Source organism: Cryptomeria japonica, chromosome 1 (genome assembly GCF_030272615.1).
Source record: "Cryptomeria japonica chromosome 1, Sugi_1.0, whole genome shotgun sequence".
Classification (NCBI taxonomy): Eukaryota; Viridiplantae; Streptophyta; class Pinopsida; order Cupressales; family Cupressaceae; genus Cryptomeria; species Cryptomeria japonica.
In genome coordinates this window covers 117,240,435-117,266,974 of record NC_081405.1, presented here as the reverse complement: position 1 = coordinate 117,266,974, position 26,540 = coordinate 117,240,435, and the positions used below count along the sequence as shown (strand labels likewise).

Genomic DNA, 26,540 nt, shown 5'->3' with positions numbered 1-26,540 from the left:
TATTCGTTGTTCTAGCATTAAAGTCACCAATTAGAATGATATCACCTATAGTGTTGAAAACTGAGATATCTTTCTTTAGTGCAGCATAAGGGTCTTCATTATCCAAATGCCTCTTCTTGTAGAATTTTGAACTTTTTTGGAGCAAAATAGCAAACCGCCATCCAAATTGTATCCTCATTATCTGTTATTTTCAGCCATATGAGTTGTTTGTTTGGATCCTCTTTCTCTAACTTCACCACACCACTCCATATTTCTTTTATTAAAATTGTGATCCCTCCATATCCTTTACTTATCTCAGTCTCTTCATTCCAAGCAAAAATTTTAATGTATCCATCGAAGTCTAGAATCCTGCACCCATCATGCTCATGTGTTTCCATAAGAAAAATAATGTCTTTCCCTTCTGCTATGGGCCCCAATCTTGGTCCTCTTCTCCATGGACAACCTCTGCAATTCCAACTTACCACGTTTATATACTCCTGTGGGGCCTTGAATCCCTATTCCTTGTGTGTTCGTCGCTCAGCTATCTGAACTTTCCCATTTTTCAGCCATGCCCATTTCCCTACATCTCTTGTTGATTTCACTTTCTCCCATTTTTTCCTTCTTGTTGATCAAGAGTCAAATCATCATCAAGGTAAATATAAGTACCTCTAAGCATCCCCCTATTTTTTAGGATCAGGCATTAAAACTCAGCTAATTATAACTAAATCTGGTAAATCTAAGTATCAATGCCTGTTTTGCAACAAGAAGACAGTAGAAACAAAATGGCATTTCGTTATGGAGTGTACAACGTATGAAGACATTCACAGCCAGTTTGGGAATGAATTAAAAGTAGATAGTCTGAACGAGCTTTTTGAAGAGTCAAGACTTCACAAGAGAAGATCCATCATGGAAAAGAATCTGAAACTGGGATAAGTTGAACCTGTAGGTCCCTTAGACCATTGGATCTCGTGAATGTCATTAAAACTCATTCATTCATTCATTCAGTTATAAGTTTCCTGACCATCGACCGAGTCCCATGCCGGCGAATCAAAAAAACCGTATCAGGCTTCATATTTGTCTGTGCTTTTCAGTTAGCACACTCATTTTTGTCTTATCTTACGTCAATCGTACACTTTAAATCTGGCACATCTCTCATCTTCCGTACAACATGTAAAATAGTTTTCTTATTTTTGCTTATCTGCTCCAGAAATAATGAAAATTACAAGAGTGTGGGCTCACAACCCACCACAGCAGGAGGAAAAAACTGACTTAAAAGAAACAATTCTAATTATAACTAAAAGAAAAAATTGACAAAATGTACCTCTCTAGTACGGGGAAAAACTGTGCTTCTACCTAAAGACAAAACCCCAGATGAGTAAAAGAACAGAAAAGAATATTAGATTCTTGCTTTAGAGTTGTTTGATAGTCTCCTCACGTTAATCATGTCCGTTGCTTTTTTTAACTCTCTAATTTTAGAAATATTAATGGCCACCATAAAACTTATTCACCTTAATGTTTAATCATAGATCTATTCCAACAGCATACTAATGATAAGAAAATGATTTACTCTCAGGATGATTCCACAGACAAATATTTTGTTGTCTGGTAAATGGGAAATATATTATAGCCATGATATTAATGAAAGGTGGATATATAAAACTGTACTAAGCACACTCATGATAATCCATATAACAAGTCTGGAAAGCATTGTTCAGCAGACAAAGTAGATATCATTATTTAAATATATATCCCCAAATCAGAAATAATATTTAGTTACTCAATTAACTGTGGTAGGGTATAGATGTAAATGCTTGTACATGGCCACCAACCATGTAACTAATTTAGCAGTATCATTCATAATCACACTTCACTATATACAGAGGCAGAAGCTTGTTTCAATGTCAAATCCCCTATCTACAATTCACTATCATAAACACCATACCTCATTTAACAAGGATAGAATAACTGAACCTGTTGATTTGCTATAATAGATAAAGGAGCTATCAATTAGAGCATATTCTTATGGTTTGTCCCCAGACGTGTCACCAGTTTCACTTACCAAAGTGCTTTCGTATCTTACAATGCAAATAACTAAACCACCAAAATTCAATGGAGTTAGCTCAAAATCTAGCTTTTTAAAAAGAAAAATCAAAGTTAAAGCATGGGTTGAATTAACTCATGTGTGAGACTAAAGTAATCTTTTGACATTGGACCAACTTGATATTACCTCTGGAAGCTTCTCAGGAAGAACACATTTACCAGATGTGAGATTTTGTATATATATGGGTTGTCATTGATGTAAGCCAACCATCCTTCAAACTGATCTGATTGGATGATTTTAAGCTAACCATATATTTTTTGTCTGCCAAGGAAATCTAGCAATGGCAGTACTCTCAAATACTATAATGTTGTGTTTTGTCACACTTGTTCTGCTGTCTGTTACTGTCGAGGCAAAAACAAGGCATTATAATTTTACTGTAAGTTGGTGCGAATTCATGTAGTTGATATCTAAGACTAATATTACATAGTACATTCGTTTTTTCTGATGGGTTCTATCTGATTTATGTACTGCAGATAAGATTCAAGAATTATACACGTTTATGCCACACAAAGCCCATTGTGACAGTGAATGGGAGATATCCAGGCCCAACAATATATGCAAGAGAGGGTGACACACTGCTAGTCAATGTCACAAATCATGTGAAGTACAACGTTACAATACACTGGTAAAAACTATTAGAATAAGTCTTTGAATACTCTTGATTGTTCACAATAAAAATATAAATATTGGTGCAAATGGATTTCTGCAATCTATGTAGCTATCTATTTTATATTTCTGGATTTAATTGTGTAAAAAATATCTAGTATCAATATTTCAGATATAAATTATCAACTTTCAATTTCTTAAGTTCTCTCATTCTAATGATAGTTCACGTAGTGTATTCCAAAACATTGAACACAGTCAAATTCTAATGATAGTTCACGTAGTGTATTCCAAAACATTGAACACAGTCAAATTCAGAAACATAGAATAGATAAAATATAACAATCTTATTTGTTTCATGATATGAGACATATCATTGAATTTGGTTTATATGTGAGCAGGCATGGAATCAGACAGTTAAGGACTGGGTGGGCTGATGGGCCTGCATACATCACACAGTGCCCTATTCAAACCCGCCAAAACTTTGTATACAACTTTACAATCACTGGGCAAAGAGGCACACTATTCTATCATGCCCATATTCTGTGGCTACGCGCAACATTGCATGGCCCCATTGTCATCTTGCCAAAGAAACATGTGCCGTATCCTTTTCCCAAGCCTCACAAGGAAGTCACACTGGTTCTAGGTAAGCTAAGGTTGATATAACTTATGTGGCTCTTTACACTATTATAGTTATACTTCATAGGCAATTTGAATGTGACTCATTTGATGTGTTAAATAATTATCCTCTGCGAGTTGTTTGTATTTTTAACCAACTTTTCCTCCAACCATGATACCAAAGCTTGTCTTGAGTTAGGAAACACTGCTTTATATGCTAACTTGTTCCTGTCTTGTTGCTTTGACTCTACAACCCACAAAATTCATGTAACATCTCTTCTAATGAGATTATTTTGTCTGACTTTAACAGCATCATAATTTGAGATGAAATGCATAAATTTGTATCTTGCTTCGGTACAGGGGAATGGTGGAATGCAGACACAGAAGCTGTAATAAATCAGGCTCTCAAATCAGGAGGAGCCCCAAATGCATCAGATGCTCACACCATTAATGGGAAACCCGGGCCTCTCTTCAATTGTTCTACTAAAGGCAACAATTCTTTATCTCTTTATTTATATTGCATTTTTAGAAGAAGTTTATAAAAATTCATTTAAGATCTATCAATTAGAATAATCTTTATATTTGGACTGGGGTCTGGTTTGATTGACAAGAGCTTTCTATGATAAATTATAAGATCACGAGATCCAATCAGCCCCAATACACAAAATTTACATTCACTCAAACGTGCCTGTTAAATTTGGTTGAAATTGGTTGACTGTATTCTAGTTTAAAAATGTAATCAATTTAATCAGTATTGTTACTAATGAACCATAAACTTTCTAACACATTGTCTACAAATCATACACATTGTTTTATGCCCTTCCCCTTCCTACTAGCAATAGTACTTATAATAATTCAAACTCTGTTATAAAGTTAAGTTTGTGTTAGCTCTAAGTTCTCTGATATTGTTTGGTTGCAGATACTTATGCTTTGGCAGTAGAGCCTGATAAAACCTACCTCCTCCGAATCATCAACGCTGCACTCAATGATCAAGTTTTTTTCAGCATAGCAAACCATCTCTTAACAGTGGTAGAAGTTGACGCAGTATACACCAAGCCATTCAATACAAAGGCAATAGCCATTTCTCCTGGCCAGACAACAAATGTTCTCCTCAACACAGACAAGAAAGCAGGAAGATGTTTCATGGCAGTCCGAGCATTCATGGACGCCCCCATCCCAGTCGACAACATGACTGCAGCAGGCATACTTCAATACATCGGAACACCCAATACTTCCAACCCCGTAAAGCCTGTAATCCCTAAGATAAACGATACTGCTTTCTATACCAACTTCAGCAATAGTCTCAAAAGCTTGAATTCTGCAGCATTCCCTGCAAAAGTTCCTCAGACAGTAGACCGAAATCTGTTGTTCACAATAGGACTTGCATTGGATTCATGCCCAACTTGTGCTAATGGCAGTCGTGCATCTGCATCAATTAACAATGTAAGTTTTGTCATGCCTACAATTGCTCTTCTGCAGGCGCATTTCAACAACATCAGTGGAGTTTTCACAAAAGATTTTCCAGATAATCCTCCCACGCCCTTCAACTACACAGGCACACCGCCTAAGAATCTCTTCACATCCAAAGGAACAAGACTCACTAGTTTGACATACAATTCAACAGTGCAGTTGGTGCTTCAGGACACCAGTATTCTTACAGTTGATAATCATCCAATTCATCTCCATGGCTTCAACTTTTTCATTCTTGGGTCAGGTTTTGGTAACTACAACCCAAAGAAGGATCCTGCTAAATTCAATTTGGTAGACCCTCCAGAGCGTAATACAGTGGGAGTGCCAACAGGAGGGTGGACTGCTATCCGATTCAGAGCAGATAATCCTGGTGCGTATATGTTCTATTAAAGTTTTGTCAATCTTATTTGGTAAACTTACCTTGCAGTTTACATTGCACTAACCACGATTGTTTACAATAGGTTTGACTTCCCTCTCCAGTAGCCTAATTAAAACATATAATTTGCCCATAAGCAGTTGGGTCAAAAGCTTAAATCTCTTATAGAAGAGATAAAAACAGAAATCCAATTGAATAATATATAGTGATCCTATTTCCTGAATAACTACAAATATGAGAAGATTAAATTAATGGTGATCAAAAAGTCAAATGCTATAATAGAGATTTATTTTTTATTTTTTTGATCGAAACATGTTAGCATACATAGATGTTGGCATCTCTTCTTTATATAGCACATTATAACGATTTGAGTAAGCATATATCTAAACTACGAACCTCTTTCAGCTAAGCAGCCATGTGCAAGGAATCCAATCCGTCAAATTCACCCAGCGATCAAACTTGATCGAAACACACCTCTAAAAGTTTGAACCTTGATGGATGACCTCTATATCTCATGCCATCATCTCACTAGTTGTGTCCAACCAATCAAACTTTTAATTTACTCAATTATCCCATAATAATTTTGTTTCCTCAAAAGCTATTAAATTAAAATTGTTTATAGAATCATAAAACAACCTAGCCAAACAAGATCAGAAGGCATTGTACCATTGTCTGAAAGAACCCAAAAAAATGTTCTAAAAAGTAAATGATTTTTTTTTTCCAAATTGACAGAATGGTAATGCCTATCATTCTTTATAATTGTAAATCATGAAAACATAATTATTAGTAAAATAAAATAATAAAAAATAAGAATTCTTAAATTCTGATGTTATTAACAATTGATGTGCAGGGGTGTGGTTCATGCATTGTCATCTGGAAGTGCATACAACATGGGGACTGAAGATGGCATTTGTGGTGGAGAATGGAAATGAGCCTGAACAATCCATATTGCCTCCTCCAGCAGACCTTCCAAAATGCTAAATTCACTTTTACATTGATAACATCTTTACTACCATCTGTTGACTAAAGCTAAATTATGTTATGATTAGTAATCCATAGTTGCAGCAGTCAAAGTTTCTGCTCTCTACGAGGGATTTTGTAATGATCCAATGTTTTCCAATAAATTTTGTTTCCTTGTTCATGGTGGCATATCAAAACAATGAGATACATAGTTTCTATCATGTCTAATATCATTACTGATGTAGAAGTGGACTTCTTTCGTTATCTACTAATGATACTAATTCCTACTACATGCATGTTAAGCTTCAATTGTATGGAACACACATGCATAAAGACTACTAGTTACTTTGAGTCATAATATTAACTTTGAATCTCAAATAAAGGACTAAATGTATAATTCTTAGATCATAAAAAGAATACAATGAGCAAGAAAGCAAAAAAATATGAAATTGTTTATTTTGTCATTTTGTATTAGGACAATGTTGAATATGTGGATATATAAGATCTTAAAATTTAATCATTAAATCATTACAAATCAAATGAATTTCTTTAAGGATAATTTTATAAAATTAATTTACAAAACATTTTTTTTTTTAATAATCAAATCTTTTCCAATCAATTCCATTAAATCATTGGGTGATGCTAGAAGTTTCTTTAATTCTCTATAGTTAATACTTGTGCTTTGAATATGATCTACATTGAATTCATATAAACCTTCTAATTTTTGCATATAAAAAACTTCACAAATTAACTTGTATTTCTAGTAATGACTAGATTCAACTTTAGTGTTTCATACATTTCAAGATAGAGATCAAATTTAACATGATTGTAACATGTTTAATGTATTTTATTTATATTGAAAAATATAATCAAAACATTCAAATGCTTTTTGAGAAATCTTTAGTTATAGAAATATTTGTTTGAATGTTTCAAAGAAGTCACTTTGAGTTGTATTTATCAAATATTTTGTATGAGGAATCTTAATATCATATTCACTTACTTTATATAGTTTTGTCTAATTAGAGGCAACATGAGTGTAACTAGTCTAATATTTAATTATTGGATTCTTCACATCATCTTGAATTATACCTTTGCTACGAAACTTATAAATAGTTATTCATTTGTTTAAAAAACTTTCATTAAGTTGATTCCACTTTGTTATGTATCTTTTGTTGGTTCAAATAAGGTATTTTACCTAACTAGTTCACTAGAGAGTCATATTTACATGCTTATGTTTACTTAGGTCCCATGGAATCTTTCTAGATAGTTGTTAGTTGTCATAATATCTTATCTTATCTTTTGACATTTAATTCTTGTGTATTATTTCATTTAATAATTATCTTATTAGTTGTCTAATTGTATAAGATTAAGATACATGTCATTATCTTGTCTAATCTCATCCCTCCACCTTGTCTTTAAAAGAAATGCATCTCATGTACATTTTATTTTCAACCAGTTCAATATTGCATCTATAATTAAGAAAAATGTTTTTTTCATTCTATCTTCTAGAACATTAATTTTGATTTGTAGGTGATTCTAGGGTGTGGGGAGCTCACAATCAACTCATACATGGAATCAGAGGTCCCATTCTATGAACACCTTTTTGGATAGAAGAGATTTATTTTTGTCTTGAAGAGTTTGTTGGGTGCATTTTGGGGGCTTAAAGGACCTCACAATTGAGTCCATGATGTCAAAGAAATTCATTTTTTACTTTTGTTTCATGAATATCTAACATCATGTGGACCCCTTGATTTGTTTAAGCCTCCACTTAAGGTTTTGCAAAACCCCTATTCCTATCCCTTGAGAGGAGGGTGTTATGCCTCAAGTGGTGTGACCATTAACATTATTAATTTTTTTTTTAATCAATAATGAGCACCAAGGTCACATGGGTTCTCACAAACCAATGGCCTAGGGACCCAAATTTTTGTCACTCATGCCTTAACCGGGAAAAAGAATTCAAATGGACAACTTTGTTGCCATGATGTCTTTTTTTGAAAATAAGATATCATCGAAAAGATAGCTCAATGTACTTTCCAATGGTATATGTAAATTTTCCAAGTTCTAATATTGATGTTAGTAATTGTTGTTTGAAGTTAGATCACCATTTTTTGCTCACAATCTCACAACTTTTTGCCCCAATCTTCAATTTTCACGATTCTTGTAAAGCTAGAATTTAGCTATTAAGGATCTCTTTCAAGCCATATATGCACCTTTTTGGAATTAAATCTCAAGTACATTTCATTTCAATTCTTGTTGTAGAGGTACTATGGAGGATTACTTTAACATGCTAGAATTTTGGATGGTACTATTTTGATCATATCAATTCCATATCATACATCAATCTCTTGTTGCTTCAATCAAATTCTAGAGTTGCATGATAGAAAGTTTTATAGTGTTCCTTGGCAGCAAGACAATCAGTCATTTATATTTCTTCATTGGATTCCAATGTTGGTCTATCAATCAAGAGTGTTTATTGGCAACAAATAATCCTTTCATTGTTGTTATAATTAAGGTTTTATAGTTTTCTCATGTACTTGTAGTGTCTCTATGCAGTAGGTCACCTCATTGACAGGAGGGGTTATATAGTCTCCCTTTTTTACTTCCTACGAAGGGCAAATTATTTGTATATTCATGATGGATGTAATCCTTGGGGGGTATAATTGATTCCTCTATTTTTCATCACTTGTTTTTATCTTTCCTCTCTCTTGGAGAGGAGTTTTGTCCCACATATTTTTCTCCTTCACTTCATTTATGAGAGATTGCATTAAACATGGGTACCTAACATGTTAAGTAGTAATAAGGACCCATAATCATAATCATCATCTTTACATAATTTTCATATGTCAACTACTCCCCAATTTGTACTTAAGGGAGGTGTTGGTGTGAATAAGGTGATTTTACCTAACTAGTTCACTAGTGGTTCCTATTCACAAGCTTAAGTTTAATTAGATCCTAGAAAAGATTTCTAGAAGGTTGTTTATTTTCATAATATCTCATCTTATCTTTTGACATTTAATTCTTATTCCCTAGGTCATTTAATTTAATTATTATGTTAATTGTCTCATTGTATAGGATAAGTACACATATCACAATCTTGTCTAATCCTATCCCTCAACTTTATGTTTGAAAGAAAGGCATCTCGTGTACATTTCATATTTGTAACGGAGGGAATTTATCACTTCAAGGATGATGAATCCTCAAGGACAAATTATCCTTCTGATTACCTCTTCAAACTTGTGCAACACTGAGCCAGGGGATAATAGAATCATGAGAGGAGTGTCAGACACCTGAGAGACATCTCTACACGACTCTATAAAGCCTCTATCCGCAAGACGAGCACGCAAAGCATGGACGCCAGGGTGACGCACTGTCATCCTGTACGAACAGAGTGCAGAGTCCGAGTAGAAAGCTCTGGACGCGTTGACAACATTTACAAAGTAGTTAAACAATATTGAAATATGTGAAAAACATAGGTTACGAAATAGAATAAGGGAAATATACTAAAATGTGAGGAAAGTCTCACAACCGGTCCACGCTATGAAGCCTCGCGCAAGATAATCTCTTCTCCACGAAGTTGTACCTACACAAATGAAAGAGAAAAAATGTTGGGGGTTGTGTTTTGGAGCCTGCCTAAGACGGACCCCCATTTTGGTGTTTCCACCTCCATGGACAACCCAGAAAACCACGAGAAAGGAAGATGATAAAGACAAATGTAAAAGCAATTGCAAAGACAATGCAATGCTATTTGGTAATTGGGAAAATAAACAAGATATTAAAAATGTAAGATAGAGTTAGATTACTCCCCTAGTGCTTGGCAAATATTGGCATGCTTGGTAAACTTGATAGCTTGACTATGCTACAACAATGGTGGTAGTGTCTCCAAGAGCTTCAATCTCCAAGAGCTAGTCTCCAATCTCCTAAAGATCCTTTGGAAGTGTCCCAAAACTAAGGATATTGGCTAAGGGACGATTTTGGATGTCGTTGGCCATGCAGGGAGGCATTATGATTCCTTCCTGGCGCGAGTCGAAATGCCCCAATGGCCACTTGTTGGCTGGTAGGTTGGCGGGATGGTAGCGCACCGTGTGGACGACTCCACGTCATGCCTGTTTGGTGTGGAGCCTGATCAGTTTCCAAGTGGGAGATTGTTGAAATGTGGCGACTAATCAGCAAAGTACTGTACACTCAGCAAATAAAAAAAATTTGTCGTTTTTCGTTGATGAAAACCGACATTGTAATAAAACCATAAAAAGGCTGACTTTGTTTGTTGCCCTAAAAATGCATGTTATAAGCAGCTAGGATGCTTAAGGCGTTGTAAGGTTGATGTACTGTTTTTGCTGGATAATAAGAAAGATTGGACGACTGTGTATGGTGGACGTAACCCATTCTGGGTGAACCATGTTAAATCTCTGTGTTATCTATGTCTTGTTTTATTTCTTTATCTTTTGTATTTAAATCTGCATATAATTGTTAGTTCATATTTGCTTCGGATCTGCTTGAAACCCTAACAATTAGTATCAGAGCGAGGTTTTCTGTAAATTTGTGGGACTTTCAGATTTGAGTGGGAGCAATGGAGGATTCCAAATTCAAGGTCAAAAAGTTTAACGGCCAAAATTATCAGTTATGGAAAATGTAGATGGAGGATTACCTGTATCAAAAGGATTTCTGGCGGCCATTGGAAGGAAAGGCAAAGAAAGCAACCACAATGTCAGATGAAGAGTGGGACATTTTAGATAGAAAGGCATTGGGATCCATTCGATTGTGCCTTGCGCCGTCTGTAGCATTCAATATAAAAGAAGCAAAAACGGCTGTAGATTTGATGGCAACATTGGCTAAGTTGTATGAGAAACCCTCGGCTTCGAATAAGGTATTTCTTATGAAGCGTTTGTTTAATTTGAAAATGAGTGAGGGAGGATCTGTAGCAGAGCACTTAAATGAATTTAATACAATTACCAGTCAATTATCTTCAGTAAAAATTACCTTTGCAGAAGAGGTTAGGGCTCTCTTGGTTTTATGTTCTTTGCCAGAAAGCTGGAATAGCTTGGTTATGGCTGTAAGTAACTCTGTCTCTGGTAAAAATACTTTGGTATTTGATGATATTGTTGGTGTTATCCTAAGCGATGAAATGCGAAGGAAAAGCACAGGTGAGACTCCAACATCATCGAGTAGTGTTTTGAATGTGGAGAATAGAGGAAGATCAAAAGAAAGAGGAAAAGGCCCTAGGAATGATAAGTCACGAGGGAAGTCAAAGAAAGGATGCTCTCAATCTAGAGGAAAGAAAGATTGTTGGTACTGTGAAAAGCCTGGTCATCTAAAGAAAGACTGTTGGTCTCAGAAAAACAAAGAAGGAGACAAAAATGAAAATGACAATAAGGAAGCTAATATTGCAAGTAATACTTTACAAGATGCTTTAATCTTATGTTTGGATAATGTTAATGATTCCTGGGTAATAGATTCTGGGGCTTCATTTCATGCTACACCCCATAGAAAATATTTTCTAGATTATGTTCAAGGTGATTTTGGACAGGTATATTTGGGTGATGATGAGCCCTGTCAAATTGTTGGAAAAAGAAAGATAAAGATCAAGTTGCAGAATGGAAATGACTGGTTTCTACAGAAGGTAAGACATGTTCCTAATTTAAGAAGAAATTTAATTTCTGCAGGGCAACTAGGTAGTGAAGGTTGCATAGTTGCCCTCTCAAACAGTATGTGGAAGGTTGCTAAAGGATCATTAGTAATAGCTAAAGGTGCGAAGGTAGGCACATTACATCTGTGTACAGGTAACACTTACTCTACCCTAGCTGCTACAGATAAAGTTACTCCAGGGACAACAACAATAAATGTTGCAAGAACAGATTTGAGAATGTGGCACCATAGGCTTGGGCACATGAGTGAGAAAGGGATGAAAACCCTTCACTCCAAAAATCTATTGCCAGGACTAAAGAAGATTGATTTAGAGTTCTGTGAAAACTATGTTTATGGTAAACAGAAAATAGTCAGATTTCTCAAGGTTGGCAAAGAGAAGAAGAGTGAGAAGTTAGAGCTTGTACATTCAGATATATGGGGACTGGCTCAGGTATCATCTCTTGGTTGCTCTTGTTATTATGTTATTTTTATTGATGACTCAACCAAAAAAACATGGGTATATTTCCTAAAACAAAAATCAGATGTTTTTGAAACTTTTAAGAAATGGAAATCTTTGGTTGAGAATGAGACAGGAAAAAAGTTGAAGTGTCTCAGATCGGATAATGGAGGTGAGTATTGCAGCAAAGCATTTGAAGATTACTACTCCTTAAATGGGATTTGAAAGCAGAAGACAGTTCCAGGAACTCCACAGGAAAATGGTGTGTCAGAGAGAATGAATAGGACTATCATGGAACGTGCGAGGAGCATGAGATTGCATGCTGGATTGCCCTTACATTTTTGGGCAGATGCTATACATATTGCTATCTATTTGATAAATAGAGGACCTTCAACCCCTTTGGATGGTAGTATTCCAGAGGAGGCATGGACTGGTAAAAAGGGAAATTATTCTTTTCTAAAAACTTTTGGTTGCGAAACTTTTGTCCATGTTGATAAAGAAAATAGAACCAAGCTTGATGCTAAATCTCAGAAATGTACCTTCATTGGATATGGGATAGATGAATATGGCTATCGGTTATGGGATTTTGAAAATAAGAAAATAATTAGAAGTAGAGATGTTATATTCAATGAGAAGGTTATGTATAAAGAACAGGTGCAGGAAAAGAAGCATGAACATGACAAACAAGAATATGTGGTGTTGCATGAGATTCCTGAAAATGAAATGCCATAGGTACCTGATGCTCAGCAACAATAGATTGTCCCACAAACTCCTGCAAGTGTTAGACATTCTATGAGGACAAGTAGACCCCCTGAAATATTTTCTCCTTCTTTGTATTCTATTTTATTAACAGATTCTGGTGAACCAGAAGAATATGAAAAAGCAATGCAGGTAGATGCCAAACAATAGTGGGAGTTGGGCATGAAAGAGGAGATGGACTCCTTGATGAAAAATAAGACTTGGGACTTAGTCCCTTTACCTGCAGAAAAAAGAGCCTTGCCTAACAAATGGGTTTATCAGCTAAAGGAGGAGGAAGGAGGTCAGAAAAGATATAAGGCCAGACTTGTGGTAAAAGGTTTTGCACAGAAAAAGGGTATAGATTATGATTAAATATTATCTCCAGTTGTAAAAATGACTTCAATTAGAACTGTACTTAGTCTTGTGGCTGTAGATGATTTACATTTTGAACAATTAGATGTCAAAACAACTTTTCTCCATGGAGATTTGGAGGAGGAAATTTACATGTTGCAACCATAGGGATATGAGGTCAAAGGTAAGGAGAACTTGGTGTGTAGGTTGAAGAAAAGTCTGTATGGCCTAAAGCAAGCACCCCGACAATGGTATTTAAAATTTGATAGTTTCATGGCTGAACACGGTTATCATAGATCATTCTGATCATTGTGTATATTTTAAGAGATTTGATAATGGCAGTTATATTATCCTGTTGCTTTATGTTGATGACATGCTTGTTGCTGGGTCTAACATGCAACATATAAATGATCTTAAACAAAAATTAGCCAGGTCATTTGCTATGAAGGATTTGGGTGCAACTAAGCAAATTCTCGGTATGAGAATTACACGGGACAGGAAAAATAGAACCTTGAATTTGTCCCAAAGTGAGTATATAAAGAAGGTGTTGAAAAGATTTAACATGCAAGATGCAAAAGCAGTTAGTACACCTTTGGCTAGTCATTTCAAATTGACTAAGGAGATGTGCCCAAAGGCACAGGAAGAGGTTAATAAAATGTCTAACATCCCGTATTCATCAGCTGTTGGCAGTCTGATGTATGCAATGGTATGCACAAGAACAGATATTGCACATGCAGCGGGAGTTGTGAGCAGGTTTATGAGTAATCCAGCTATGGAACATTGGATTGCTGTGAAATGGATTCTTCGGTATTTGAAAGGAACTACTACGAAGGCATTATGTTTCAAAGGATCTAATGCTGCTCTGAGTGGATTTGTTGACTCTGATCTGGTGGGTGATATTGATTCACGAAGGAGTACTACAAGGTATGTTTTTACTATAGGGGGAACTACAGTCAGTTGGATTTCTAGGCTGCAAAAGGTTGTTGCACTTTCAACCACTGAAGCTGAGTATGTTGCTGCTACAGAAGCCAGCAAGGAGATGATTTGGTTGCAATGTTTTATGGAGGAATTGGGTCAGACACAAGAGGATAGCCCATTGTATACTGATAGCCAGAGTGCCATTCATCTTGTGAAGAACTTTGCTTTTCAATCAAGGACAAAGCACATTCAGCTTAGGTACCACTTCATCCGGACTGTTTTAGAGGAGGGTTAGTTACAGCTTGAGAAGATTCACACAAGTGAGAATCCTATCGATATGTTCATGAAGGCAGTTCCATAGGAGAAGTTGAATTCTTCATCAGTTTCTGTTGGTCTTCTTGATTGATAATTGTGGAATTTATACTGGTCAAGTCCTAGTGTTTTATCCAGCGGATGCTACATGTACAGTGGTGTCGTGTAGTATCAGTCTCCAAGTGGGAGATTGTTTGGTGTGGAGCCTGATCAGACTCCAAGTGGGAGATTGTTGAAATGTGGCGACTGATCAGTAAAGTACTGTACACTTAGCACGTATCCTCGCCAAGGTTTGGGGTCGGGCCAGGCCCCAGGTAGGGGTTCGGGGGTGGCAGCCCCCGAGAAAAGCGAGGGTTCAAGGGCGAGAGCCCCCGAGAAAAAAAAATTTGTCATTTTTCGTTGATGAAAACCAACATTGTAATAAAACCCTAAAAAGGCCGACTTTTTTTGTTGCCCTAAAAAAGCATGTTATAAGCGGCTGGGATGCTTAAGGCATTATAAGGTTGATGTACTATTTTTGCTGGATAATAAGAAAGATTGGACAACTGTGTATAGTGGACGTAACCCATTCTGGGTGAACCACATTAAATCTCTGTGTTATATGTGTCATGTTTTATTTCTTTATCTTTTGTATTTAAATCTGCATATAATTGTTAGTTCATATTTGCTTCGGATCTGCTTGAAACACTAACAGTGCCTGCATCTGCAAATCTATCAGGTTGGCAGAATTGGTAACGTCTCTGAGAAATCTAGCATGAACTTCTTCGGTGGACAAAAGGACAAGTTGGCGGACCTATCCTCCAAGCAGTGTGGAGGAGGTGCCACCACATGTCACAATTGCCACTAAAGGTGATGAGGGTGATATTTTTTACTCTACATTTTTCCCCCACTTTAACAAGCATGTCTTCGTTAAGAGATGTGAAGCTAAAGTAGGAAAGATAGAAAAAGTGAAGAGGAGAAAATATCGTGATAGGAAAGCAGATGCTCGTTGATCAGATGAAGTTTCTCCCGGTGATATGATGCTAGAATTTTGGAATGGAAATCGGTACTTGGAACATCAATGACACACTAGTTGCAATCTAGCTTGACGGATGATAAGATATGATAAAGAAGTTGGAACAAAGTGCAACAAAAACAAGCCTCGTCACAGAGGAAAGTCCTTGATGACGAAAAGATACAAGATAGGGTGGTCACCATTGGTGTAAGATACACCGATATGTTTAGCATGATGCTCCATGTCGAGAGCCATATGATAGGATGTGATAAGCCGATATGGATGACCATACGATAGGAAAAATTGGAATACCGATATGGATAACCATACAATATGGCGAATTGGAACGTCGATATGGATAACCATATGATAGGGAAAATTGGAATGCCGATCGATATGGATAACCATATGATAGGGTAGAATGATGTGCTAGCATGGGTAGTGAGGTGTTGGATCACCATGTGATAGGGTAATTGGAATTGGAGCATAGTAGATTGGCCTCTACCAAGGCAAGAAAGATGATGTAGATTGGAAAGATGGTTTAGCCCCCATGTAGGCAATCTTTGGAATAGATCAAGTGGTTTTACCCCTACTTGGGTGCACATGATAAATAAAATGCATGAAAAATAATGAAAATATAGGCACAAATACAGAAATGATGATATGATGCCCCCCCCCCCCCTTAGAATGATATGCATGGAAGGCATGTCATACTAAGGAGAAGAAGAGAGTTGTGGTATGTCAACATAACGAGATGTTTCCATGGAATGCCACCAAGAGATAGAGACAAATAAATGTCCACAACATCAAAAGATGCAATGCAAGAGGACAAAAGGATTTGATAGTTTGGCATTAGAACCCAAAGCAGTGTCAAAAAGATATATAGTATCACTGCGAAATGGGTGTATCGTCATAGTGCCAAATTTTTTGGATCTGAAGAAGAGCACAAGAAAACAAAGATAAAATAAAAATTTGGGTCAACATGGAAGAAAGAAAAGAATGCCCCCAGCACTTTGCATCATCCCTGAAAGTCGAAAAGCAAGATACAAAAAATAGAAGGAGGTAAACAAAAAGAGGAATGTATACAACAGAAAATCCCCTGTATCCGAGCACCTACAAAGTAACTTAAGTCCTGCAGGAGAGAACAACAGATAGAGATAATCAACCTCCCATATCCAAGTACATACGGGGTGACCTAGGTCCCGCAGGAGGGAACAAACATATAAAGCAAGCATAGGGGAACACATGCACACACATGCAATGAGATGGAGATGAAAATTAAAGGTCCTAACGATCAGCCCTTAGGAGGGGATCGTACTGCAAGAGATCTTCATCCTCAAGAAAAGCCTCATCCTCCCAATCTAGGTCATAGGGTGAGGGGGGGAAAGCTCAGAGAGGGACGATTGCAAGGCTTCATACCAAGTGCTTCACCCGCAGCGAGAGCAAGAGACGAAGCAGCACAAACATCTTCATCTTCAAGCTTGGAGGAGGTGAGGGTCAATGATCATGTGAAGATTGTAGATAAGGCCGAAATGTCCTCCAAGGAGACAAACATGTAGGCCTTTGGGGAGGAAGAAGGTGACTCGCTTGGAGAGGATGGAAAAAGAACATGACTGTCAGCCTCTGGAAGAGGGGCAGTGATGAACTCAAGAGAAGGCGGGGCCTTCTCGATCATGCAAACAAAAACAAGCAAAGCAATAGGCACAAAGGCAGGCAAAGGTCACCGCAGAGAAGCATGGGCCTAATCGGGGCAAGCCGGAAGTGATCCAAATAGAAGTCCCCAAGGGCAATCAACGGTCGATAGCCAGTGTCCTAGATGACATGCACTATTCCCTCATGAGGAAACTCTAAGAACTTGTGAAACATGGAAGGAACCGCCTCCATGGCGATCAACCATGGGATCCCGAGTCTGACTCGGAAGAGATCAGACTCAGGGATGATACTAAAAACCAAAGACACTACCTTGGGACCTACCATGACCATCAAGGTGATGCTGCCCAATGGGCTAATAGAGATTCCATGGTGCATCTACAAGGTAGTGCGACACTCGTCATAGACTGGCCTATGCCATCCATTCACGAAGAGTGTCTCGTCCATGATGACATTGACTCTACTGGAGTAGTCAACCGTCACACCTGTGACAGTTTGACCATTCAATCGAGTAGGGATATAAAGAGGAGCAGGTTCTCCACAATATGGGGCATCGAGAAGTGTGAATGAGATAAGAACGTCAGACACCTTCCCCTTCTGGGTAGGGGGGAGACGATAGGAATAATGGTTACCATGTTGACATATGGACCACCCTCCAAGGCCGGATCAAATGTAGAAATCACAATTGTCGACTATGGAAGAAATGGGTTGGTATAGATTTGCAAGTCACTATTGGTTTTATCCACGAACTTGTTTGACTTGTGTTTTCTTGCGTAGACTTTGATAGACCCACTATCGATGTGGTCTTGGATAATGTATCCAGGATGATAGCATCTCTCAGTGTTGTGGCCAGGCACACAATGCTAATGACAATACTTGGACCCAAGGGTAAGGTCGGCTATCTAACAGAGGTTTAGGCTCAGGTAGGGTGATCAGGTTGTCTCGCAACAACTGCTGCATGATACTCAAATAAGAGTCATTCAATTTTGTGAAGACTTGGTTTTGCAAGGATTGAGAGGAAGCTATCAGAGGAGTAGCTACTACATTAGCCACAACTTTATTCCTTCAAGACCCATCTAAGGATGTGCCAGGAAAAGGACCCACTACAAGAGTTCGAAGAAGAGTCTCCAAACTGCGTCACAGTGTGTTGATAATCGGTCAAGGCAGAGCACATGTTGGCAAAGTTTTGATAATGATTCAAGGACAACTTCTCCCTCGATGTCGATTGCAGGTTGCCTATGAACATACGTTGTAAGTCATTGTCCGGTAGGGAAAAGGGAATCTTAGTTGAGATCGCTTGATATCGTGAGATTAAATTTGTCACCTTCTCATTTGGTTTCTGCTTACAATAAACAAGGTTGGATATAGTGACCTTGTTGCCTATGTTATCCTACAACCTCTTGAGAAAGAGATCCATCCACTAGTTAAAGGTGCGAATGGAGTAGTTAAGTAGAGAATTATACCATTCCAATGCAGTCCCTTTGAGGGAACGAGCAAACAACTTGAGGAGAACAAAGTCCAAATTGTGATAGTCACTACACATGGTCATAAATGAATTGATGTGAGTGTTTGGGTCACCATCGCCACTAAACCTATCCAACTTCAGTGACTTAATGGGCGTTGGAAGGATGGTATTCAGGATAGAGATGTCTTTACTAGGGATATTCCTATAGTACGTGGGTGCAGATGGTTGGACAAAAGAAGAAGCTAGAGAAGTGAGTTGCAGCTTAAGCTAGCCCATGTTTTACAGTATAGTACTCAGAATCAGGTTCATAGGTGGAGGAGGAGGTGGTGGATCTGCACCACCTCCCCTGCCAAATGACATGTCGACTGACGCGGTACTGGCAGAGACAACTGCAATATGGGCAGTGACGGAAATAGCAATGGAGCCACTAGTCATGCCTGTGTAACCTAAAGGAACAACGGAGGCACTGATACTAGAGATGGTGGAATTTAGCATGCAATCTCCCAACCCCAGGATGCTAACATCGACCTAGGACCCAAATAGATCAAACCCGGTATCCAGAAAGGGGTATCCCAGCTAGGGGCACATGGTTTTCAACAATCATAAATAGGGTGCTCAACATCTCTAGACCTCTCCTATTGGATATCAACATGTCTCTCAACATGTTGACGACATTCCCGGTTTGGGGGAGGACGTTCTCTTTGTTCAGGAATCCCTCAAAATCTCTCAGATTTTGTTCTAAAGAATTACTTTGCTCAAAATCGATAGAGATAGTAGAATCATGACCGATAGCAGGAGGAGAAATGGGGTAGAACTCCTAGGAGAGTTTGGTTGCGAGTTAGAAGGAGAAGGCCCCCCAGTCAGAATAGATTTCAGACTGTGAGAGGTCAAGAATTCATTGGGATAAGATGACTGCTCATCGTACATGGCACCAGGTAGAGGAGGGTTGTAGTGATCAAGAGGGAAGCTCCTCCTGGATGACCTCCTAACTACGACTCCTATCGTAGTTTGGGTCGTAAAGCTCATAAACTGTTCGACAACCAAATCACGGAACAGGGACACCTATGCAAGTTCTTGGAAAAATATGTAGGACTGTTTTGTTTTGATGAGTTTAAAAAATGTGAAAGGGAAAAAGAGTTTGTAGTTTTTTTTGTTTGTTTTTTTTTTTGTGTGTGTGTGTTTTTTTTCAGTTTTTAAGTTTTTAAATGAGTGTGATGAAAAGTAAAACAACTATGCTAAACTGGAAAAGGAAATGAGATAAAGCAACTAAGCAATACTAGAAGAAACAATCACACACGAATCCCCTTTCACGTCAGGTTCACCAAAATGTAACGGAGGGAATTTGTCACCTCAAGGATGATGAATCCTCAAGGGCAAATTATCCTTCTGATTACCTCTTCAAACAGACACAACAATGAGCCAGGGGATGACAGAATCATGCGAGAAGTGTCAAATGCCCAAGAGACGTCTTTGAACAGCTTTGCAAAGCCTCTGTCCACAGGACGAGCGCACAGAGCAGGGACGCCAGCACGGCGCGCTGTCATCCTATACGAACGGAGTACAGAGTCCGAGCAGAAAGCTCTGGACGCGTTGACAAAATTTACAAAGAAGCTAAACAATATTGAAATATGTGAAAAACATAGGTTACGAAATAGAATAAGGGAAATATACTAAAAGGTGAGGAAAGTCTCACAACCGGTCCATGCTATGAAGCCTCCTGCAAGATAATCTCTTCTCCATGAAGTTGTACCTACACACATACAAGAGAGAAAATTTTGGGGGTTGTGTTTTGGAGCCTGCCTAAGTCAGACCCCCGTTTTGGTGTTTCCACCTCCACGGACAACCCAAAAAGCCACGAGAAAGGAAGATGATAAAGAAGAATGTAAAATAAATTACAAAGACAATGCCATGCTATTTGGTAATTGGGAAAATAAACAAGATATTGGAAATATAAGATAGAGTTAGATTACTCCCCTGGTGCTTGGAAAATATTAGCATGCTTGGTAAACTTGATAGCTTGACGCTGATGCAACAATGGTGGTAGTGTCTCCAAGAGCTTCAATCTTCAAGAGCCAATCTCCAATATGCTAAAAGATCCTTTGGAAGTGTCCCAAAACCAAGGATATAGGCTAAGGGATGAGTCTAGATATCGGTGGCTACGCAGGGAGGCATTACGATTCCTTCCTAGCATGAGTCGTAACATCCCAACGACCACCTGTTGGCTGGAAGTTTGGCGGGACGGTAGCACATTGCGCCTACGTTCGCGAATCTGTCAGGTTGGCAGAATTGGTAACATCTCTAGGGAAGCTGATATGGACTTCTTTGGTGGACAAAAGGACAAGTTGGCAAACCTGTCCTCCAAGCAGCGTGGGGGAGGTGCCACATGTCACAATTTCCACTAAAGGTGATAAGGGTGATATTTTTGACTCTACAATATTCAACCATTCAATATTGCATCCATAATCAAGCAAACTATTATTTCCATTCTCTCTTGTTGAAGGTTGTTTTTACAAGTGATCTTTGGTTGTGGGGAGTTCATAATCAACTCCTACATTTATAACTAGTCTCATTGATACACATATAAATCTTGTAATTACTCACACATGTTTATTATGTGTGATAAATTTACTTTTTATGTTAGAGATTAATGATCTATGTGCTCCTCTTAGGTTCTTACTTCAACTTGTGCAAGTCCAATTACATCAAAAGTCACTTGTAAATTCTTAATAATTTTTTCTATATCAACCCACCTTTCCTTATTGTTATCAACCCTAACAAGAAATAAATTGTATATAATTACACTTTTCCATTAAGTAATTTGTTATCAAAGAATTTATCCCAAATTATTTTATAATGTGTTATGATTGTATATTCGAGGACCATATTCTCAACTAAAATCTCATTAAATAGATTAGTCATGTCCACAATCTCATGGATTTCTATGCTAGGAAGAAATTCCTTAGCTTGAAATATTTTTTCTTCAATATTTTGTTGAAAGTTTCAATTTATTCATCAAAAAAAACTTATTCAACTTCAATTTGTTTTTATTGAACCTCATCTTGTTCTTCAATAACTTCTTATTTTGATTTAAATTTATTTATTCAATATGAAAGATAGTTTACTAAAAGGAGGAGGTTACAATATTTTGTGGTTCGGTAAGGAAGCACATCAAAAAAAAAAAAAAAAGTACAATCTAGGTAAAATCAAAAGTTGATAATCCAAAAAGACAACAGATGTCACTATGAATGAAACATTACAAAATATTGTGAGATATCAAATAGCAATATAATACACTAATTATAACTTATCAAGTTATGCTTACAATAGTTAAACAAACACAACCTATAGACATTAAAACTACTCCTAACAAAATTTTAAATTGTCATTACATTTGGAGACATGGTAATCAAAATTTCTCAAATTGAAACAACTATACTAGCACTTGGATAATGTTCTTTTACAATATTAACAATAGTGTAAATACTAAATTTTGAAATAGAAATCAAGGGTCTATGAGCATTAGGCATGAAATAGGAAAAATATAAATGTAGAGAAAATTCATAGTGTAATTTAAGTAAACAGTAATCGGCTATACATTTGCACATGGTGCAAAAGTTCTTAGAAGGTTTAATTTCCCAATGTATAAGCATGCTATCAAGGTTTGAAGCTTTATTGGGGTGTTTGCACCAAGTATAAATATGCAAGCAAATCTTGATTCTCAAGTTATTTAGTTATTTTTATTTATAATTGGAGTTTTGGAGACTTGATGTTGACAATAATTCAATGACTCAAAATACTCAAATTCACACCAAAGCACTCTATAACCATGACGATTTGACAATCAAAATTTCACTTTGAAATGCTTGAAATTTAGACTAATCAAATTTCAACAACAAAGGATTTTACAAATTACTCGAAACAACAATGAATTTTATATCTAGATTACTCACAAATTTTAATTAACATGTTCAAACTTTAAGTGCACAAACAAATAGGGAGAACTATTACGTCATTTGCCAAACTTAACATAGAAATATGTCACTTATCAATTAATTAAGACATACTACCAAAACAACCCCAAATTTAAATAAAAAATAACATAAATATACTCATTTCACCACTATAAGAATAACGCCAACCACCATATAAATCATTTTTATGGCAATAAAAGTTGAAAAGACATATTTAAAAGCACGTGGTCCCCATTCCTTAAAGAAAAATTGAACATAATACTTATAATGCCATATCCACCATAGAACCATGGGAACATATCCTTGTAATGCCACCATTACATCACCAAGCAATCATAGGGTTCCAACGGGACATTATAGGACATGGTCCCACAACCACCTCTTTCCACTTTATTCTCCTTTTTACTTCCATGTCCGTTGGCCAGCTAGGGCAAAACGCAGCATAAATACCCCCTTCTCTTCTCATTCTCCTCATTCCGTTCCTGCTCTACTGGTTTCTTGCACAGAAATCAAGCATCAATTGCTGCAGATCTTCTTGTAGTCAATTTGTTAATTTGTAAAATAAAGGGTGTGGAAATGGCAGGAGCAGCCCTAAATCTGGCCATAATAATGATAATGGTGATGATATCAGTAGTATTTGGTGCAGAGGAGGCAGAGGCGCCTAGTCCATCTCTGATTACAGGCGCCGCTTCTATGGTGGTGGTGCCTAATATAGCAGCTGCTCTTGTTGGATCTCTCGTTGCCTTTCTGGCATGTGTTTTCCATTGAAGGGCTTTTCCGGGATTAATCATCAGAAGCATTCTTTACTATGCGAGGATTGTCCTTTCGATTGCAGGGATATTAGGTTTTGTTATTCGCTCTGCTGGCTATGCTGTTTCGCTTTGTTCAGTGCTTTGTACAGAAGATTTTTTCTGGGATATTATTGTTTAGCCAATTAGGAAATAATTGATCCTTCTGAAAAACTGAGCGGATTTATGCCTCGCGGGCCTGTTTTTGATGTGATAAATTTATCATGTAAAAATCTTGGCTCGACTATTAAAATTGTAGAGTTCAAATTGTTTTTCCTTACCAAGCCTGGTATTTTTGGAGTTGAAACATGGAATCTTCTACTGTATTAGTTGTTTTTAAGTTGTGTTGAAATTATTAATTGGTTGAGTGTAATTGGGTAGGGTGATATTATATTCTTTGATTATATTATTCATTGAGAATATTGCTCTTGTGGTGATATAAAAGTCTTAATAAAAAAGGAAGGAACATTTAGTTGGAAAATGAAGAATGCATTTTGCATTTTGTTTAAAATATCAAAGAAAGATAAACACATAAGAATTGCAGTTTGTTATTTTGTTTTCCAAATTAGTATTTTATGCAACAAGAAGGATAACAATCTTATATAGCTTAGTTAAGAGGAAAATCCTCATTAATCAAGATATTCATGTATTGCTTTTGGATTCTATTGTGTATGCAAGTTTTTATCATCAACGATTTGAATAATACTTTGTGATTCATCTCTTTAGAATTCTTATTCATCCTGATGATGAATCAAGAATAAATTGTATTCTCATCAATAGATAGATGATCAAAAGATCAATAGTTCAATAGTTATTCATACAATGAATATGAGCCTGCATATATAGGTAAGGCAATATGGATATGTGAGCACACAAACATGACATGTGGCTCAATAAGAAACAAGAGTAGGTAGGAAATAGGTGTGGTAGGTAGGAGAAACAATAAAATATTCCACATGAGGTGGATCACCTATTGAAGGTGGAATTATCATTCCACAATAAGTGGATATGATAGAGTAGTAACAAGATCACACCATAAATGGTGGAAATTCTCCTACACACACTATCCCAATGTGGCACAAACACCCAAGTGTCTCATACCCAAACTACTATGAAATGCATTAGCCTAAGTAAACTTAAAGTAAGGTGTAATAATATCCATGATGAATAATTATTTACACCAACACCCCCCCTTAAGTGCAACTTAGGGGAATGCACTTAATTCTACAATGCAACTAAGCAATGCAAGATGGGTCTCGACTACTAGGCCATGTTAGGTACCCATGTACAAATGCAAATTAATGCAAACCAATGCAATGAAATCTCTCACAAAGCGGGGAAAGAGAGAAAAATCCAATGGAAAAAATCTCCCTACCAAAAGAGAGATGAAAACTATACAAGAGAACTCTCATAGAAGTATGTGAGGAACAAAACCCCATGTGAGGAAAAAGTCCCCCCCATATGAGAGAAGAAGAGAAGCTAGGAAGCCCCCCCTCAATGTAGATTCAACACCAATGATAGAAGCTTGATGATGTATGAAGAAACTGCTCCATGAATGTCGAACAATATTCCTACCCTTAGGAACAAACAAAACCAAAGGTGTATCCATGAAGTCTCCCCAATCATGAAGGGAAGATGTAGGAAAAAACCTCATGATGAATGAAGTCTCTGAAAACTACTCAAGTGTCCCCATGTCGATGCTGAAAGATACCCTCTCCAAAGGTGGTGAATTGCTCCACATTGCTGAAAAAGGCACTCCAAGATCTAGTGGATATGAATGTAGAACAATAGCCAAAGACTCACATGTCTCCTCAAAAGATAAAGAGACCTCCTCCAACTGTTGTACATAAGTATCCACAATCATGTCAACCTTGGAAGAATGATCATGTAGAGAATGAACAAGAGGGTCAAAGAGTTTCCTCACAACAATCGAAGAAGGATCATCTTCATCAAAGAGAAGATGAATATCACCAATGATGTCTCCCAAATCTGCAATGTAGGATTCCACAAACAAACTTGCAATGCTTGTCAAGTAGGCATCCCATGAAACTGAAACTCGAAGACAAGATATATCCTGTTACACTGAATCACAAGAAGGCAAAACTGTTGCGCTACCTGCATCATTAGATGTAATAGGTGATGTCATATCAATAGGAGGAGATGAAACACAAGGCTCAAGAACGACGTCACATGTGAGAATCCCCAAGTTCAAGTACCCAAAGTTCTCAAAATCTGAACCATTACAAGAAGTGTGATCATCATGTGTAGAATCATCATATGTGAAATCATCATCATCAACAAAATCTGAAAAGGAGTATAACTGAGATGCATGATCAACCACCCCAGTCACAATGATAGCTCTAGTCTCCAAGTCTCTAATGAAAACTGACTCAGGTGTGAACTCCACAATTCTCTTAGCTGTGCCATGTGTGATTTGATAGATGGCAAGGAGATTGTTTGTGAAATGGGGTACACACAACACATCATTGAAGGAGTTATCCCTAATAAAAATAGTTCCTTTCCCAACCACATCCATGTGTGTATGATTGCCCATCAAAATCTGTGGCATGGTGTAAGGCTCAAATGTAGAGAACATAGACTGTGAAGATGCCATATGATGAGAAGCCCCTGAATCTAGAAGCCATCTCCCTGAATCATGACTTGTAGTAGCACAAAGAGCTTTTCCTTTTCCTGTCCCAAAAGAGTGAGTCTTCCCACTTGTAGAAGCCATGAATGCTTGCCCTTTCCCCTTTGAATGTGTGGAAGTGGAAGTTGATGAATCATCCTTCTTATAGACATTAGGCAAATCAATGTTGTGCTTTTTGAGGATGTGTGTGAGCTCATCAATCTTCTTAAAATGGCAACAACGTTCCTCATGACCAAACTTTTTACAATTGGCACAAGTAGGTCTTTCCCTCTTTGGTGAATTGTCCCTCTTGGAAGAGGATGAATCTCCTTGTTGTGGAGAAGGTGATGCTTTGTCCTTAGGCTTTGATTGTCATTTCTTCTTGTTTGATTTGTCCTTTCCTTTATTTCCTTTGTTCCCTTGATTTGCCACTAATGTTTGAGACTTAGAAGTCTTTAAAATGCCCATGCTTATCATCTTAGTTTGTTCCATCATCAACATTTTAGCGAAAGCATCAAATGTAGGCATTGTGTAGCTTGAA

At 37.2% G+C, this 26,540-nt stretch overlaps 1 protein-coding gene across 1 annotated transcript; it reads left to right on the top strand.

Annotated features, from left to right (window-relative positions):
• The first annotated feature begins 2,287 nt into the window (after positions 1-2,287).
• LOC131026868 (laccase-11-like) lies at positions 2,288-6,288 on the top strand. The gene is made up of 6 exons (XM_057956872.2): positions 2,288-2,456; positions 2,554-2,705; positions 3,085-3,329; positions 3,662-3,790; positions 4,221-5,141; positions 5,998-6,288. Exons 1-6 carry the CDS (start codon positions 2,361-2,363, stop codon positions 6,126-6,128), a joined length of 1,674 nt encoding a protein of 557 aa, XP_057812855.2. The 5' UTR covers positions 2,288-2,360; the 3' UTR covers positions 6,129-6,288.
• The last annotated feature ends 20,252 nt before the right edge of the window (positions 6,289-26,540 follow it).

Bases quoted from the DNA above. Each gene is read 5' to 3' on its own strand.
- LOC131026868 (XM_057956872.2), top strand. From the start codon at position 2,361: ATGGCAGTACTCTCAAATACTATAATGTTGTGTTTTGTCACACTTGTT. The intron at 3,791-4,220 runs GCAACAATTCTT...GTTTGGTTGCAG, and splicing joins CTTCAATTGTTCTACTAAAG to ATACTTATGCTTTGGCAGTA. The intron at 5,142-5,997 runs GTGCGTATATGT...ATTGATGTGCAG, and splicing joins ATTCAGAGCAGATAATCCTG to GGGTGTGGTTCATGCATTGT.